This window comes from Mytilus galloprovincialis, chromosome 1 (assembly GCF_965363235.1).
Source record: "Mytilus galloprovincialis chromosome 1, xbMytGall1.hap1.1, whole genome shotgun sequence".
Lineage (NCBI taxonomy): Eukaryota > Metazoa > Mollusca > Bivalvia > Mytilida > Mytilidae > Mytilus > Mytilus galloprovincialis.
The window spans coordinates 110,597,507-110,615,605 of NC_134838.1; the positions used below are offsets into that span (position 1 = coordinate 110,597,507).

An 18,099-nucleotide genomic window follows, 5' to 3' on the forward strand; every position below is an offset into this window, starting at 1 on the left:
TAATGACAAAACAAATCAAAAAAAGTTTAAATTTTTTTTTAAATAACAGAACACAATACAACACACCGATTCACGGATGCACTAGATGTTATTGAAATTTTCTATCTCTATTAACAATATAGTTGTAAAAATAAGACGTGATTTCTATTTTGTAATAAGGTTTCTACAATCTTTTTATCAAGTATCAAATACTTTGGTAAAGGTTTGATGTAACTTGTGGTAACATTATTTTTGGTGTAATAATTTACCAGCTGTACATAGATTGCTTTCATTGAAATCTTAACATCGTTGCAGACACAGCGGACGAGTTGGGAAGTATTCACACTATAAGGGCTTAATGACAAATATAATATTTTTTTAAGTAAATAGCACGTATGGCATCATTTGAATTTATATTTCAATACATTGAAAAGTTCTGTAATTTGTATATTTTTATTAACGCAAACTTTGACCTTCAAAACAATTGTGTTTAAATTTTCATGAAAAAGGTTAAACCACAAAAAAATAATGTTAGTTCGACTTTGAGCCTAAGCAAACGCAAAAGGAGTCGTTTATCCATTCCTGAAATCACAAGAACATGCAAGCCTTATATAATGAACTGAACTGCAATGGGTAATTACAGTCATGTACTGTCGCAACATTGTTAATACACGTAATGTATCTACTTTGTATGTCTTCGTCTGGATAATAACCATCACCTAAGCTTACACAATCTATCAATCTACCACCCTCAGCTTTGGGAATTTGATATTGACTGCTGCATGTCCCTTTGTAAAAGTACTTTTCAACCCCATATTGGTCCTCTTCACACTGAAATGTACCCATCATTCTTTCCACAAAGCATTTGATGTAGTGAGGTGTCATTTGTTTATCTGGATGCTCGTATAAACCATCATTTTTGTTTCGGCAGCTAGGATAGGCATTCGTGCATGGTTCTGAGTGACCAGGAAGTGGTTTGTTTCTTGAATAATCACCTGAAATGAAAGTAAAAATATATACAAAAAACTCAGTATTGCATTGTATTTGTTTCCCAAATAATAAATTTTAATATATATTCGAGGGCAAAAAAACACTTAAAAGAACACATAGTAAGATAGATATTGCTAAGACGGTTTAAGTCAAAAATCTACACCAGTTTTTGTCTTCCTCTTTCTCTTATGTGTTATATTAAACCGTTCAACTGTAGTTAAGTGCACTTGTGATAAGGAAATTTTGTGTTTGCGATTAGTACAGTTTTCCAATTTTAAGAGAAGGAGTTGGTGATCGTTACTTGGTAACATGCAAACTTTACGACTGACATAAAATAGCTGATCTGCAAGCTATACCATCAACATGTCACCATACGTCATATTCAGTGTCACATTATTATCTTAATCTCAGTTTGTTGAGTGGTCTTGGTGCGGGAAATAGTGCAGTAGAGTTGTCACGGTGTCCCGGAAGCATTGGTTTAAATTCTGTTTAGACAAGGACTAATATTTGTTACTGCATTTGCTAATTTAACTTTTTTTGGCTTAATTTTATATTAGATAAAGATTATCCGATACATATATCTCATTTCCTTCATTCAAATATTGTGTTTAACGGACTGCTTTCAATTGATCAGAAGGACAAATCAGCATAATATACTTACATACAATCAAGACTTAAAGCAATCATATAGAATAAGGGTTAACAGTGAAAACAAACTTACATCCATCGACCAACACTTTTCTGCTTCCACAATTCACATTAGTAAAATTGTCACACTGGTTAGTGATATCGTTAAACATCTGGGGATAAATGCATTCGTCTAAATGTTGCTTAAAATGTAGCGGAACATTCGCATATACTATACTACAATCGTAAAACCTTTGACATTCCTCTGAATCGGCAAATTTGGATGATGACGACGTCTGGCATTGGTCAGTTATAGCAGAGGATGCTGTAAAAGAAATCTAAAGTTGAAATAGAGACGTATATACATGTTTTATCTATTTTGTCCATTATTTCAGTTGGGGAGATTAGAATATTTTTAGTTCACAGCATCTTTTGATATATACCAACGTAATCATGTTTTGAAATGGAATATAAAAAATCTCAATACGTCAGCAGGCATGAATATCAAGAGTTATCAAAAATCTTCATTGATATTATATAATTATGCGTGTTAATTAAAACACGTACTCAGTTCCTCCTCACAACGCAGTCCCCCATACGTTTTTCCTGTAGGAATCGTCACACACTGACACACATAGCCAGGAGAATTTCCCATTTTAGAACAGGTTCCTCCGTGTAAACATGGACTACTACTGCAATGGTCAGTATCTATAGTCGCTGATGTTTCACAATGTGTACCAGTATACTGTATCTTGCCATCCTGAGATACTGTACAAACACATTGATGTCCAGAAGGGGTTGCAAAACATGTGCCTCCATTTAAACAAGGTTTGACGTCACAACCGGTCAGCAAGTTTTCAAAAGCTTGCAAAAAAAGAAAGAAGTATACATGAAATATGCAATAAATACCAATAAAGATAGCATTTTTGGTGATATCTTTATTTTAAACAAGAAAACTGGGAAATATTCCGTGCGTATTTCTGTGATGAAAGGTTATGGAAATAACGCATTTAGTTAAAATGTTAGTCTTGTTCAGATTTCGTTTCATTCTCCAATGGAAGTCAGAAATTTCGTTATAACTACCCCCGCTTACGGCATACATATAAAAAATACGAATCTCATGCCAAAATTAATTGGATGTTTGAAATGCAAAAATTAAACAGAATAAATAGTATTTCGCTGCTGCGTTCTCGACATACTTACCTAATTCACAGAATTGTCCAGTGAAGCCAGAATAACATGTACATGAAAATCCAGTTGTACTTGCATGACATGTTCCTCCGTTTCTACAGGGCAGATCAGTGCACACTTTTGATACTGAAAGAGAACACTAGTAAAATTATTATTACTAAATTTTATTCTCTTTATTTCTTTGTATTTTCTTCGTAAATTTTATATCAAATTTGTCATATAATGGTATGAACTTATTAAAATACTATATTCAAACACTATAAATACAAGGTGAGATGTAAAATTTTCATATAAATAATAGTACCATGTCGTTAAGCAGCCGAGAAAAATCCAGGGCAATTTAAAATACCATTTTCTGGATAAAATATTTAAATAAAAACTACTTATATTTGACTATCTTAAACATTTCAAAGTGAAACGATTGACATCCATTTTCCCAAAAAGATCTCACAATGCTTATACAACTACATGGATATACAAAATAATCATAAGTGGTCCGCCTTAAACTGACATAAGATATAAAGTATAAAGTCAACATGGATCCTGGTTGAGTTGCTGGACCAAATAGTCTCGATGCAACACCTGATATGCCAATGTAAATATACTTGCGCGCCAAATATAATTAACTGGGTGATCCCTGCAAACTGGCCTAATGACGACGAGCTTTAACATGTAAACGTAAACCATACACAAAATTTACAACGTGTCAATGAACCGTATTTCATGGGATGATATAAAAAATGCAGATGTGGTATGATTGCCAATGAGACAACTCTCAACAAGAGACCAAATGACAACTATAGGTCACCGTACCGCCTTCAACAATAAGCAATACCGCATAGTCAGATATAATAAGACAAAATAATGTCTATGAAAAATTACTATATACCAATGATAATACAACTTCATATCAAATATCATTGACTTACCATTTTAAATTCCTCTTAAAATGACATATTCACAAACTTAAATGTTCACATAGTCGAAACAGATACCAGAAACAGCACTCCAAAGTCTCGTTTTGTCGACTTTGTCGGCGATGAGACTTCTTCGCTAGCCACGGGGTATGATCCACTACCCTCCTTATGTGGAGAAGGAGGCGAGTGAGTCGTAACCCTTGGCTAGCAAAGATGGCGATGAGACAAAAATCTATTTCATTACATGCAATACGACAAGGTTTAATAAAGTAACAATACGCGACCCTGTGCGGCAATTTTTCTGTTTGTGATTATTATTACTGTGAGTCATACTTACATGACTGTGATTTCAATTCACAATTCGGACCGTGGTAAGAAAACCCATCAACGTTTTGAAGACAATGACATATAACTCCATCAATTGTGCCCGTGCAAGATCCACCATTCAAACATGGTTTGTTTACACATGCATTGCCTTATTCATAAAATAAAAAAATGTATGGGTGAAAATTTTCAATAGTTGACAAATGATTTTTATTTGTGGTTATCGAGGTTACAAACCAACACATACACTTGTTTTTTGTTTTTCATGATCAAATAATTTTGAATCAAAAGATATAAAGCACAGGGCAATAAATCAACAACCGAACGACACAAAAACCAATAAAAACTATAACATAAACCATCATCATCGGTACAAATCGTAAGACTTATATATTTCCCCTGTCTATGCAGTATCACCTGTTATAGACGACCCGGGACGTATTAAATTTGCTTGTTGTTTTATTTTGTAGATTTCTATACTATAGATGCCTATTTAAAGGCAGATAGTTGTCTCATTTGCAGGCACAACTTATCTCATTATTGTTCATAACTGTCTGCTCAGTCACTAGTGAAGTTTTACAAAGTATGAGTAGGAGCTGCAAGCTCTTGAATACCGAATAAGTTGGGAAATGTACATCCCATAAGCAGTTGAAGTTGTTTTACTGCTACTAAGGTGGGGGATAAATAATTTCAAAAACAGGCATCGGGGTCCTCTATCAATACACATGCGTAATCAGGATACTTTTGGTGCCTTTGACCAACAGGACATCCAGGCATTTTTATTTATCTTACCTCCTATACATTTCTAGGAATGTGATTGGTTAAAAGCGCCCTCGTGGAGACCGTGTATATTTGATATTGGGTTAGTAGGGAGGCGGGGCTTATCTCATACACGGTTAGTAGTGGAGTTACGTCCCTTTATATTCCATATAAGGTAGTAGGGAGGCGGGGCTTATTTCATACACGGTTAGTAGTGGTGTTACGTCCCTTTATAAAAACAAAACGGTACTGAGAAAAAAATCATAAAGGTTTCAACAGACGAAGAAATTGATGATTAAGATTGAAATAAATTCATATAACACATTTAACCCTCACAAGTTGTTATTGTTGGTATATGTTTTTGTAGGATCAATGGAAGTAGTTTCTTAATGCTAACAGTATTGAGGACTTGCTCAGTTTGATAGGTCTAAATTTCACACGTTAAGATAGTCGGTAAGATAAATTCGTTACATAGTATGCTAGTGACCTTATACGGTATATATACCGTATTAGGTCACTAGCACACTTAGACTATGTAACTAATAATACATCCCATGAACACATTTCATAAAATCACAGTTCCCATCTACTTTGTCATCCACGCACAGTGTTGGTAATGGTACACCTAGTAGGTATATAAAACTTGATAAAGTGGCTGCTTCTTAATTTAACTTTTTAAAAGTGCATTTTTACTGATCACTTCTCCCAAAGACATTATGATACCTCAATAACTATAAATAGTGTGTCTTGGTTTACAATCTTTGTACTATATATACCATGGTTTTACGAGTTAACATATTTAAACAAACGAATCCGAAGGATGAGTTTGTTTAAATATGTTAATGAGTAAGACACATGGTATATAAAATTTGTAATATAAATAAAATGATTGGCAGCTTGAAGACCTTCACAACTAATATTGGAAATTGCGTTACAGTTTTATCCAATGAAATGGAAGCTCGCGCAAGTCGCTTTTGCGCTTCGTGTATGATCGTCTGTGTATTTCATGTTATAGAACCCATGAATTTGCAGAAAGTAAAGAAAATGTCGAATTTTCCCGATTTTGTCCCCTGTATGATTGTAGGCGCAGGTAATTTCATAATGTCATCAGACTGAGGTAAACAAAAATGTCGGATTCCAGCAACAAGGATTAAATAATTATTCTAAAGACGGTAAGAATTGTTTTTTTTTTGTTTTTTTTCAATGTATCATGCAAATTAATCATATTTTACAGAATTTTCATCTAATTGAAAAATGCTTTTCTTCCATTATTTTATTAGATTATTTATTAAAACACAATTTTAATGATAAAACAATATTTTAACAGTGGCGGATCCAGGGGCGTAGACAGTGTACGTCCCCTAATCATGTTTTTTCACAGATATTTGTAGCAGATATTTATTCCTTTTTGTATAGGTACCCCCTTTTTAAATCGAAATTTAATTGAATTTTCGCAAAGGAAATAGTTTTACATTTTATTTTTTTCAAAACTGAAAGAAGAAACATTTAGTAATTGTTTCCAAAATTAAGGGAATTCGTATCAATCCTATATTGTTTGAAAAGGGTTTCTTGAAATGTGGTACACATAATTTATTGATTTTTCTTATAAAATGAAAACAAATGAAGATCTTGACCTTTTAGTACGTTTTACAGTTTTCTAAATATTTTAGAGGCGGATACATTTAAAAAAGAAGGTGGAGCTTCAGCCATGGAATAACATGAAAATGAATATGTTATACCATGGCTGAAGCTCCGCCTTTTTTCCTTTGGATTCTAGTCGAGTTGCATATTTAATTAGCAAAGTATGGTATAACATAAATTTGCATATAATATACCATGGTTTTCCCTTACCACACTTTTTAAGCAAATTATTTCATAAAAACATCAAAGGAAAAAATCCAATTTATGTTACAATTAGTATTGTTCCATGTATTTATACGTTAAAAACATGTTTTGTGTGTTAAAATTTAATAAAGTTTTTTCTGGTCATTTTGAGTTTCGATTGGTTGTTTAAATTCTTATAATACAATATACATGTACTTAGAATGAAATTCAAAACAGTGTGGCTGTGGCCATTGATTGACACATTAAATTCATCCATTGACTGGGACAATTTACGTGAACGTTTGTCTGTAACGACCACTGTTCACGACGTACCTACGATAGACATTTAAACTGTGGGGTCACCAAAGGTTTCTTAACGCCTTTAATTATAAAATAATTCGAAAAATTAATCAGGAATAACCTTTATGTTTTGATTTATATAATTGATATAAATCAAAACATCGTGTTATTTCTGATTCATTTTTCGAATTACTTTATTAAGGTGTTGAGAACCTTTGGTGACCCCATAGTTTAAGTGTCTTTAAAAAGTACATAGTGAGCAGTGGTCGTTACATACAAACGTTCACCTAAATTGTCCCAGTCAATGGATGAATTTAATGTGTCAATCAATGGTCACAGCCACACTGTTTTGAATTTCATTCTATGTATCAATAGTAATATTATAATTATGCATGTAAACGAACAAATTCATAGATACCATACGAACTATAAATAAATTTAAGAAAAAAAAAATAGGAGCAAAGATTGAGAAATCATATTGTTCTTTGAAAATGACAGCACATATTTTTTTCTTTAATGGGAACATGAATATTGTCTTCAACTCGAAATGTATAATGCGTTAAGCATTGATTATTAATCCATTCGAATAAGTTGGGAAATGTACATCCCATAAGCAGTTGAAGTTGTTTTACTGCTATTAAGGTGGGGGGATTGATAATTTCAAAATTAATATCGTGTCGTTTGTCATAGATTCAGGAACTGAGATGACTGTGTATGTAGATTCGGGATATACGTCTAAAAATGAGGCGGAGGAAACCGTGTCTGTTTGGTTTTTTTTACTTTTTAGGTCTGAGGGATATATTAATGGAACCCAATCAGAAAAGTTCGGATTGATAATTAAAAGAACATCATCAATATATCTGAAAGTGAAATTGAATAACTTTGCTTCTCTGATCTTCTTGTTTTTGATTAGTGTTCGAAGAAACTTCGATTCATATGAAAATAGGAACAGGTCGGCAAGGAAAGGCGCAAAGTTTGTTCCCATTGGAATGCCGACAATTTGTTGAATAAGTCTACCTCAAATTTCAACAAATATGTTGTCAATAAGAAACTCCAGCATACTAATCACTTGTTCCTCTGTGTGTAGCATATTTTACCTTTTTGTTCACTATTAACAAAAATATGCCGTATGGTATCCCAAAGAAATATATTTAAAGCGTATGCTCCAATTTTTATGTTGAAAAGCATTGTGGATTATTTCTTTTGGACGAGTTTTCAATTTCACATGGGGAATGGTGCTATGTATACAGGGTTGCAAAATCACACGTATTGTAGATTTAATCATTTTATTACCTACTATCTGTATTTATATATATGTGTACAGTTTCTACACAATTATAATTATATCAACATTTTCTGTAGAGATGATTATGTTCTCGTACCTATCTCACAATTCTGTCCACTGTAGGCGCTGTTACAAACACACATATAGGTTTGTTGTGGTGGTGAGGATCCTATACAGTGTCCTCCGTTTAAGCATGGGCTAGGTTTACAAGGGTCGGGATCAGTTATAACTATAAAGCAAAATATAAATGTACAGATCAAAATATAATTGTGTACCGTAAATAACATTGAAAAGGTTAAAACCCTATTACGGTATGAAACACAGTCTTGCTGGAACAGTTGAAAATCTTGAAGATAATTCTCAAAGTCAAATGATGAGATATGAGTAGAGCCAATATTTGGCTTCTCAAACTGCGAAAAAACATTAAAATTAATCTTCCCGTTCAAAATGAAATAAATCTAATTTATAAAAGAAAAATAGGGGTGAAATATGGTAATTTCAGTGTAGAAATGTAAGTTTTGCTGTCTCTGTTTTTTTTTAACCACGTCATAGCCTCAACAAACAAATATTTAACACATTTTAACATTTTTGCATATATATATTTAATTATTTATGTTTGGACTTGTTTGTTTGCTTTTTGGCCTTGAATGTTTGTTCCTAATCCATGATTTAATTAACTATGTATTTGCATTCAGGTATCGCAGATCAAATTTATTCGTTCATAGTGTGTTAATTTACGTTTTTCAAGTTGATTGAGTTAAGCCTTCCAATTGATATTTTATCGTGTGTTTTTTATGTTGTGATGTTAATGTAAATGCTGTTATTAAAAGTAAAAATGGCAAGTCACCACCTATTGATCAGTTGTCAGTAGAATTATTTACAAATAATGCATTAATGTTAATTTTGCATAAGTTATTTAATATATGTTTCAAGTATGGAAAAATTCCTTCTGTATGGGGTAAAAGTATTATAACCCCAATTCCTAAGTCTTCAACTTCAGATCCACGAGATCCTTTATCATACAGGGGCATAACTTTAGCGCCATGTGCATATAAATTATATTGCAGTATATTGAATGATAGATAAGTGTATTGGTTAGAAGAAAGAGATATTATTCATGACGAGCAAAATGGCTTCCGTAAAGGTAGAAGTACCATTGACCATCTAAGTACATTAACTTCAATTATTGAAACTAGAAAACTTAAAAAGTTATCAACATTTACAGCTTTCATAGATTTTAAAAAAGCGTATGATACTGTTAGTAGAAAATTATTATTTACTAAATTGGATGATTTAGGAATTAGTACACATTTTTTATGTACATTGAAAGCTATATATTCACATGTAGAATGTTGTATTAAACTTAATGGCAATATGACAGATTGGTTTAGCGTTAATTCAGGTTTAAAACAAGGATGTGTATTATCGCCTGTTATGTTCAATATTTTTATTAATAGTTTAATTGATGTAGTAAAAGCACTAGACATTGGTGTAGACATTGATGATGAAAAAATTGGTATACTATTATATGCTGATGACATCGTATTTATTGCTGAAAATGAAAATAATTTACAACCTCTATTAGATGTAGTAAGTAATTGGTGTAATACCAATTGTATGAATGTGAAATTAGATAAATCTAAAGTTGTCCATTTTAGGAATCCTTCGGTTCAACAAACATCTAAATCTTTTTTGTTAAATAATAATACAATACTGACAGAGCTCCAGATAAGCTGCGTAATTGCGTGATCACGCAATACAAATAATAGAAAACCCAATGCAATTGTCCATTGAAGGGTTCAACAACCCAATTCATTCAACGGAAAACCCAATTATATGCCAAAATCATGAGTTTTCAACCCTTTTATTGGCTACCGTTTGTGTTATTTACCCTTATCCGTTTACAGTCGTCGCGTCAACTATTTTTATAATATTTATAATTGGAAATTTCCTGTCGTTCTAAAAATAGATCCCTGCATCAAGTAGCTGGAATGGGTCCCTGTTTGAGTTTTCCGTTGCTCATTAGGTACACGTATTTTTGTAAACATTTCAGTCTTCTCGGTGTTTATCCTATTAGCGTGTGTCTTATAGTCATATGGTTTTCGCATTGCTCTGGATTTTTCATAACATACATTGAATTAAAACGAAAGTGAATGTCCGGTTAAAATATTGAATAGAAGCATGTTTTCGGCTTCTTTTGGGAAACTGAAGGAAAGTTATAATGATAATAAGACTCATCCAGTGTTTTTGGGAAGCGTCCATCGAATGCAAGGGCGTGTGTGCGTACCATAACGAGAACATTGCTAATAAACACGGGGTCTCATCAAAAACGAATTCAGTTGGAAAAATTGAAAGGCCAAATCGATTATGAAATGATAAAGCATCAGAAACCAAAAGTTCTAATAAAAGACAACTAAACCCAGATTTATGTCAATTGAATGAAAGAAAATCATTCAAGTATAATACGAGTTTATATACTATTTTTTTATTCATTTAACGGTTAATATTAATGAATACACACACCTAGTCCAAATACTTATGACGTCTTGAAAGGCTATTAGACGTCATAATTATTTGGACTAATACACACCATGCACACAGCCACTGATCAGGCACTGGTCTCAGAATTTATTATATAAAGGGATAAGACGAGTGCCTGTGAGTACACATATCCTTTTTGTAAGAAAATACAAAACTGACATTAATTAAAGGTTTGAAACGGGACACAAATTAAACCTACAATTGCTCCTCAGACTCAGTGAATAAACCAAATAAAACAGCTAGCAAATAACCCTAACCATAACCCTAAACCAAATAAAAGAGCTAAACAAAGACAGAATCATATTAATTTAAGATGGAAAAACATTGGGGTTGATATATTGCCTAAATATTCAATATTGTGTCGATGAAAAAACCCAATACATTAAGGAGCTTGGTGGTGAAAAACCCAATTTGATATTAATCTGAGGGGTGAATTGGAATTGATAATGCAATTAAAAAAACTTTGTCACCCAATTATATAAGAAAATGGTGGGTAAAAACCCCAATTTATGAATTCTTATCTGGAGCTCTGAATACAAATAGTATCTTGTTACCAATATCTTGGTCTATTGCTGACAGAATATCTCGATTATAATGAAATGGCTAAAACTGTAGCAAGGTCTGCAAGTCGAGCTCTAAGTTTATTAATTGTAAAAATGTAAAGCACATGGTGGTTTCCAGCACAGTATCTTTACAACATTATTTGATACTCTGGTCTGGTCAGTCATAAGCTACGGTGCATCCATTTGGGGTACTCGTTCTTGTTCTTGTATCAACGCTGGGTATGGGCAAGCATACGCCAAATGATGCAATAAACGGGGACATGGGCTGGAGACCACCTAGTGTAAAGCAATGGACATGTGTCTTCAGGCACTGGGCAAGATGTAGTGTCATGACCAATGACAGAATAAATTATAAAGTGTTCAAATGGTCACATAAAAATGCTGTAAACAATAAGAAAAACTGGTGTAATAGAGCCATGAAAAAACTTAAAGATTGTAATTTTGATTTGTATACTAGTATTGATTGTGTGCTGCATAAGAATATTGTCACAGAGTAATGGTAACAAGCTTCGTACTTATAAGCTATATAAATCTCAATATTGTACAGAGTTATATTTAAAACAAAATATGTCTATTAAATTAAGAAGTGCTTATGCAAAATTTAGATGTGGTGTTGCGCCACTTAAAATATAAACAGGACGTTATGAGAATAAACCAACAAATGAAAGATGTTGTTTTATGTGTAAAAATGAAATTGAAGACGACAAACATGTATTTACTTTATGTCCTTTATATGCAGACCTTCGAAATATATTGTATAGTAAAGCAGTAAAACATAATGATCAATTTTATAACTTGTCTATTGACGAAAAGTTTATATTTTTATTCAGAAACGAAGAACTATGTCAGGTAGTTGCTAAAACCTGCTATAATATTTTATGTAGAAGAACAAATTTTTTATTTGTATATAGCTGATGATATATTTTAAATCTTAGATATGTGTAGTTTTAAAATTGTATAAATTTTGTATATAATTAATCCTTTAATATTAGTCTCTCATAATTCTTAATAGAATGGCACTTGTATATGTTTTGGTATTTAAGATAATGATATTTTACTGTTAGTTTTAATATACAATATGTTTTATAAATGTTATCCAATATTTCATTTTATACGCAATGTTTTATATGTTTATTGGAATGTATAATGTTATACAAGTGGTGAGACTTTAATTAAATATTGAATCTGAATCTGAATCTGTTATACTATTGTTTCAGAAAAAGGGAGAAGGTTTGGTATCATTAAAACGTTTAATCCCGCTGCAAATGTTTGCACCTGTCCTAAGTCAGGAATCTGATGTACAGTAGTTGTCGTTGGTTTATGTAATTTATACGTGTTTATCGTTTCTCGTTTTTAATATAGATTAGACCGTTGGTTTTCCCGTTTGAATGGTTTTACACTAGTAATTTTGGGGCCCTTTATAGCTTGTTGTTCGGTGTGAAACAAGGCTCCGTGTTGAAGGCCGTACATTGACCTATAATGGTTTACTTTTATTATTTGTTATTTTGATGGAGAGTTGTCTCATTGGCACTCACATCACATCTTCCTATATCTATTAAGACATTTTGTAAAATGATATGTTTTGGGATAAGGCTTTAGCAAAAATCTAAATATTAATGAACTTAGGCGAAGACACTGGTAGCAGGTCAAGAAGTCCTTATAAGTTCAAAGAAACCATTAATAAGGCTTCAAGATACGTATTTGTTATACTGGTCATCTTTTTGATAATCCAATAATCTTTATTGTTTATTCGAGATCAACAAATTGTTAGATTTACCCTAAAGACATATATAATGGAGTCATCCGTTTTATGTTCAGTCAGGTCAGTCATGTCAATGATGAAATCAAGATAAACTGATTTAAACTAAGAATTGAATTGAAAAATTGATAGTATTTAAAATAAGCTATAATAGTCACATTCTACACTACTCATTTCGTAGGACTTCTTTTATACAAAAAAAAACAACAAAGATAGAAACCACATAAAACGCTTTTTGCAAGTAGAGAGTTCTCGTAATTTACTCTATTCGCGTACGACTTATCTCATCTGACATAAATCATATCAAATCAAATCAAATCATTTGATTGGTGTACAATCAAAATATTGAATTGTTACCAAGACAAACATGACAATATTTAAATTCAAACAACATTCATATTCTATAAGTATATATTTGAATTTATAACCGTATCTATAATGGGGAATGCTGCATTTGTATATAAGAGAAAATAAGTTATTCGGTTTATTTTTGTCATCACTCTTCTAGAAAAATCTCTAAAACTATTCCAAGTAGATAGTTATCAATTTAGGATCGAAGGGTGATGTGAATGTGTAATACTATTTCATATATATATATATATATATATATATATACAAAAAAAGTTTCTTTTCAAGCAGTGTACAGAATTATATATATAATTATTTTCAAGACTTGAAAAGTCCCAAGATGGATGAAAGCGCTAGACAATGCTGCTTTTAAAACTCTTTTTGTGTATTTAATTTTTAATAATATATATATGCTTACTTTTGTCAGTTGTAAGACTAGGAACACAAACATCTGGGTGATCCAGCGGCACGCATGCAAAGTCGCTATCTTTTCTGTGTCTGAGTGTACTCGGGCATCCAGGCATTGCTATGAACTTTCTATGCACACATTTCATAAAAGTACAACTGGTTTCATTAACCTTGTCTTCGGTACACTGTGGTTGTGTTGTAGGGACTAAAAGTTAAAAAAAAAGAAAGAAAAAAAAACATGTTGTTCATTTGCCTCCTACTCAAACAGGACATTTCTGTTATACAAAACATGTTGTTCATTTGCCTCCTACTCAAACAGGACATTTCTGTTGATTTTCTAGTTTTTTTAGGGTTCTAACATAAAATATTTGCACTGCATGATCTACAGTATGAATAGAATAGAATATTATTATTTACCAAATAGGGGCCCAGGAGGGCACATAGCATACAAACAATATTATTATAAACAATAATTACATTAGATGTATGCTTCATTATAAAACGTTGTTCTGATTGGCTAACTGCACATCACGTGTTATTCCTTTAGCAATTGCATTACACAATAAAACTTATCATTCATGATGACACGAGGTCCGATAAAAAACAGCACAGGTAAATTAAATAAAAACTTAATTTAAATCGTGTTTTCATTATCTAAATAAAAAATGTAATTATAAGTATTGAATGCTTCTTTTTGTGACTTCATAGGGTTGTAAAAGCGTCAGTGACCGTGCGCACATTTTTAGAATGAAGCGCTTCCGCTTCCGCGCTTCATACAAGATGTACTTCGGTCAACGCTTTTACACCCCAATAAAGTTACAAAAAGAAGCATTCAATTCTTAAATAACATATGCAATACACAGACAATAGATATGTAACGTGTAATAAAAAATGGAAATAGACTCAACAAAATAGTAGCAATGTATTATTATTCAATGAATACTATGTTGACATTGACTCAAGTGCACCGGTAAGTGTGTTTTCACTATGAAAAAGAAAAACACATGAGTCATTAGTAGTTTGTGCGGACAAATCTCAATATAAGAAATACAAAAAGAACCCAATTCAAGCACTCGCACATTTGACTATGAGGTATACTGCAAATAACAAATATATTTAATAAAGAATGTATTCTAAAAATGTATTGTGTTCCTTACTAAAATCTGGGCTTGACTCGTTTAGTTAATGTTCCAACAAGGGGCGTCCATTGTGTTGCTGATGGCAACGGAATATACGGTGATATGTTGCATTGAAGATCATTGAAGCCACGATTGTGGGATATAGGACCGGGATATAGGGCGACATGTGACTTTGACAAATAGAAAATTATAAAAACAAAAATTAGATGATGTGGTATGATTGCCAATAAAACAACTTTAATATACCACCAAAGAAAAAATGCGATAAAGATTTTTTTCGAAATGAAGTTGCTTACTTGGACTACCATCTGGCAAACAGGCATCGGGGTCCTCTATCAATACACATGCGTAATCAGGATACTTTTGGTGCCTTTGACCAACAGGACATCCAGGCATTTTTATATACATCCCATGAACACATTTCATAAAATCACAGTTTCCATCCACTTTGTCATCCACGCACAGTGTTGGTAATGGTACACCTAGTAGGTATATAAAACTTGATAAAGTGGCTGCTTCTTAATTTAACTTTTTAAAAGTGCATTTTTACTTATCACTTCTCCCAAAGACATTATGATACCCCAATAACTATAAATAGTGTGTCTTGGTTTATAATCTTTTTAGTATTGTTCCATGTATCTATACGTTAAAAACATGTTTTGTGTGTTAAAATTTAATAAAGTTTTTTCTGGTCATTTTGAGTTTCGATTGGTTGTTTAAATTCTTATAATACAATATACATGTACTTATGTATCAATAGTAATATTAGAAGCATGCATGTAAACGAATAAATTCATTAGATACCATACGAACTATAAATAGATTTAAGAAAAGAAAAAACAGCAGCAAAGATTGAGAAATCATATTGTTCTTTGAAAATGACAGCACAACTTTTTTCCTTTAATGGGAACATGAATATTGTCTTCACTCGAAATGTATAATGCGTTACGCATTGATTATTTATTCATTCGTCCATTGAAAATGCAAAAGATATGAAAAAAAAACTTGGTATCTATCACAATTTTTAACTGAAAATAAAAACTCATTACTTATAAGTTTTAACACATTTAAAAATAATCAAAAATCTTATACGAAGAAATTTAAAAGATTAAACTAATATGATTGTTGTGGATTATAAAAATAATGTCAATTAGTTTATATCTTTGTGCGATTAAAAATTGTGTAAAACAAATGAAAATGACACAGTCTAACAATGTCTAAAATATAGAAGCTGAAATATTTACCTTGTCCAAAAAATAAACATATCAAAAAAGCAATCGATATCATTGAAATATCCATATCAATAAGTGTTGTTTAACGTACAAATGCATGATCATTTTAGTTTTGTAAATTTTTTTCGAGCCGAGACATAAAATCTTTTTTTTAACTGGGGGCGAAGGCTGTATGATACTAATCACTATAGGTATGCTGAAATATATAGTTATTGATTCAGAAATCCGTGTTGATGTTATCGATGATGTCCAGGGGTGTATTTGGTCTGATGTGATTCAGCAGTTATCATCCTCTGTACTTTGCAGCCCGGAAAAAGTTTAAAAACTAATGCCAGCAATGACATACATCATTAATAAATATGAAATATTGAGGAGGGGTATTAATATTGTGCTATTTGTATTTTTTTGTTTGTTTTATAGATCCTTACTTGATAAAGTTCTAAAATTTCACATTAAGATAGAAATTCGTACATTTTTCGGATAAACACTATGCAATTATACTGGTATTCTATAATGCAGATATATAGCGTTGAAAGCATTATTAAAAGACGGTCGGGCCCTACAAATATAGCAACGACAATTTAATAAGACAAGTCAATCTTTTACCCTCACAAAGTCGTGGTGTGATTAAGTCTACATATTTAAACCCTGCCCCCTTCTCCCCCAAAAGCCGTGCTGTGATTTAGTCTAAATATTTTGCCCTTCTCAAGTCGTGTTGTGATTTAGTCTAAAGATTTAGCCCTCCACAAGTCGTGTTGTGATTAAGTCTAAAGATTTTGCCCTACTCAAGTCGTGTTGTGATTTAGTCTAAAGATTTAGCCCTCCCCAAGTCGTGTTATTATTAAGTCTAAAGATTTAGCCCTTCTCAAGTCGTGTTGTGATTTAGTCTAAAAATTTTGCTCTACTCAAGTCGTGTTGTGATTTAGTCTAAAGATTTTGCCTTCCCCAAGTCGTGTTGTTATTTAGTCTAAAGATTTTGCCCTCCCCAAGTCGTGTTAGGATTTAATCTAAAGATTTTGCCCTCCCCAAGTCGTGTTGTGATTTAGTCTAAAGATTTTGCCCTCCCTAAGTCGTGTTATGATTTAGTCTAAAGATTTTTCCCTCCCTAAGTCGTGTTGTGATTTAGTCTAAAGATTTTGCCCTCCCCAAGTCGTGTTGTTATTTAGTCTAAAGATTTAGCCCTTCCCAAGTCGTGTTGTTATTTTGTCTATTGCCACTATAGTGTTTACCAATTAGTAAATCTCAAAAAATAAATCCAAGCTGATAACAAGTGGATTTTTTTATTTTCTAAATTACTAAATTTTAGGCACCAGGATGGCCCCGACTAATAATTGCAAAACTAACTAAACATGGAAAATGAATTTAAAGGCACGTAGGCATTTATATTTGTTTTTGAAAGAATTTGTTCCATGGCGAAACTTTCTGTGCGTGTTACGCATTATTTGTGCTTTAATACCATCGTGAATGTTTAATGATAAACGCTACAAACATCTTTACTCTTAATCTAATATTCACCAATTAAAATGATTTTCTACCAAGAAAAAAGCCACACGTTTATGAGAATGGACAGCTAAAAAGAAGGCTTTTAAGCACATCTTAAAAAGGTTTAATGGTTTCTATATCTGTTAAATATCCTTTCTATCGTAAAGGTTATGACAGCGATGTTCCGTGACTGAACTGAAAAGACTGCCAATAGCAATTTGATTTTTCATTGTACATTTCCTTGTATTAAATGTTTATAGAAAAGAACATCGTCTGAGTGAAAGGTTGGAAAACATTTAGATGTCAATTTCACGTCAAGAGACAGTTTAATATGCATTCCTATCGATTTATCTTCGGAGATCTGAACTTAATTGTTGGAAATCATTGCTCACGTTTAATCAAATTGATAGTGTTTGTTTCGAGTAGTTCTA

At 32.1% G+C, this 18,099-nt stretch overlaps 1 protein-coding gene across 3 annotated transcripts; it reads right to left on the bottom strand.

The window, feature by feature from the left end:
- Positions 1 to 413: 413 nt before the first annotated feature.
- LOC143051216 (uncharacterized) lies at positions 414 to 16,301 on the bottom strand. Of its 3 annotated transcripts, XM_076224195.1 has the most exons (9): positions 16,199 to 16,301; positions 15,251 to 15,436; positions 13,826 to 14,020; positions 8,294 to 8,425; positions 4,042 to 4,179; positions 2,800 to 2,913; positions 2,164 to 2,460; positions 1,691 to 1,921; positions 414 to 974 (listed from the first exon to the last, which is right to left on the bottom strand). In XM_076224195.1, the coding sequence occupies exons 1-9, from the start codon at positions 16,251 to 16,253 to the stop codon at positions 568 to 570; spliced, it is 1,755 nt and encodes a 584-aa protein (XP_076080310.1). In that variant the 5' UTR covers positions 16,254 to 16,301; the 3' UTR covers positions 414 to 567. The 3 variants fall into 3 exon arrangements, with proteins under 3 accessions (XP_076080310.1, XP_076080319.1, XP_076080317.1); XM_076224204.1 differs by lacking the exon at positions 2,164 to 2,460; XM_076224202.1 differs by lacking the exon at positions 4,042 to 4,179 and having other exon boundaries at positions 16,199 to 16,300.
- Between the last annotated feature and the right edge of the window lie 1,798 nt (positions 16,302 to 18,099).

What these genes read in the sequence shown, in the direction of transcription:
- LOC143051216 (XM_076224195.1), bottom strand. Translation starts at nt 16,253, where the DNA reads ATGGATATTTCAATGATATCGATTGCTTTTTTGATATGTTTATTTTTT. An exon ending in TGGACAATTCTGTGAATTAG is followed by an intron (nt 2,461 to 2,799) that starts GTAAGTATGTCG and finishes TTTTTTTGCAAG; the next exon opens with CTTTTGAAAACTTGCTGACC. An exon ending in GCGTTGTGAGGAGGAACTGA is followed by an intron (nt 1,922 to 2,163) that starts GTACGTGTTTTA and finishes TTTCTTTTACAG; the next exon opens with CATCCTCTGCTATAACTGAC.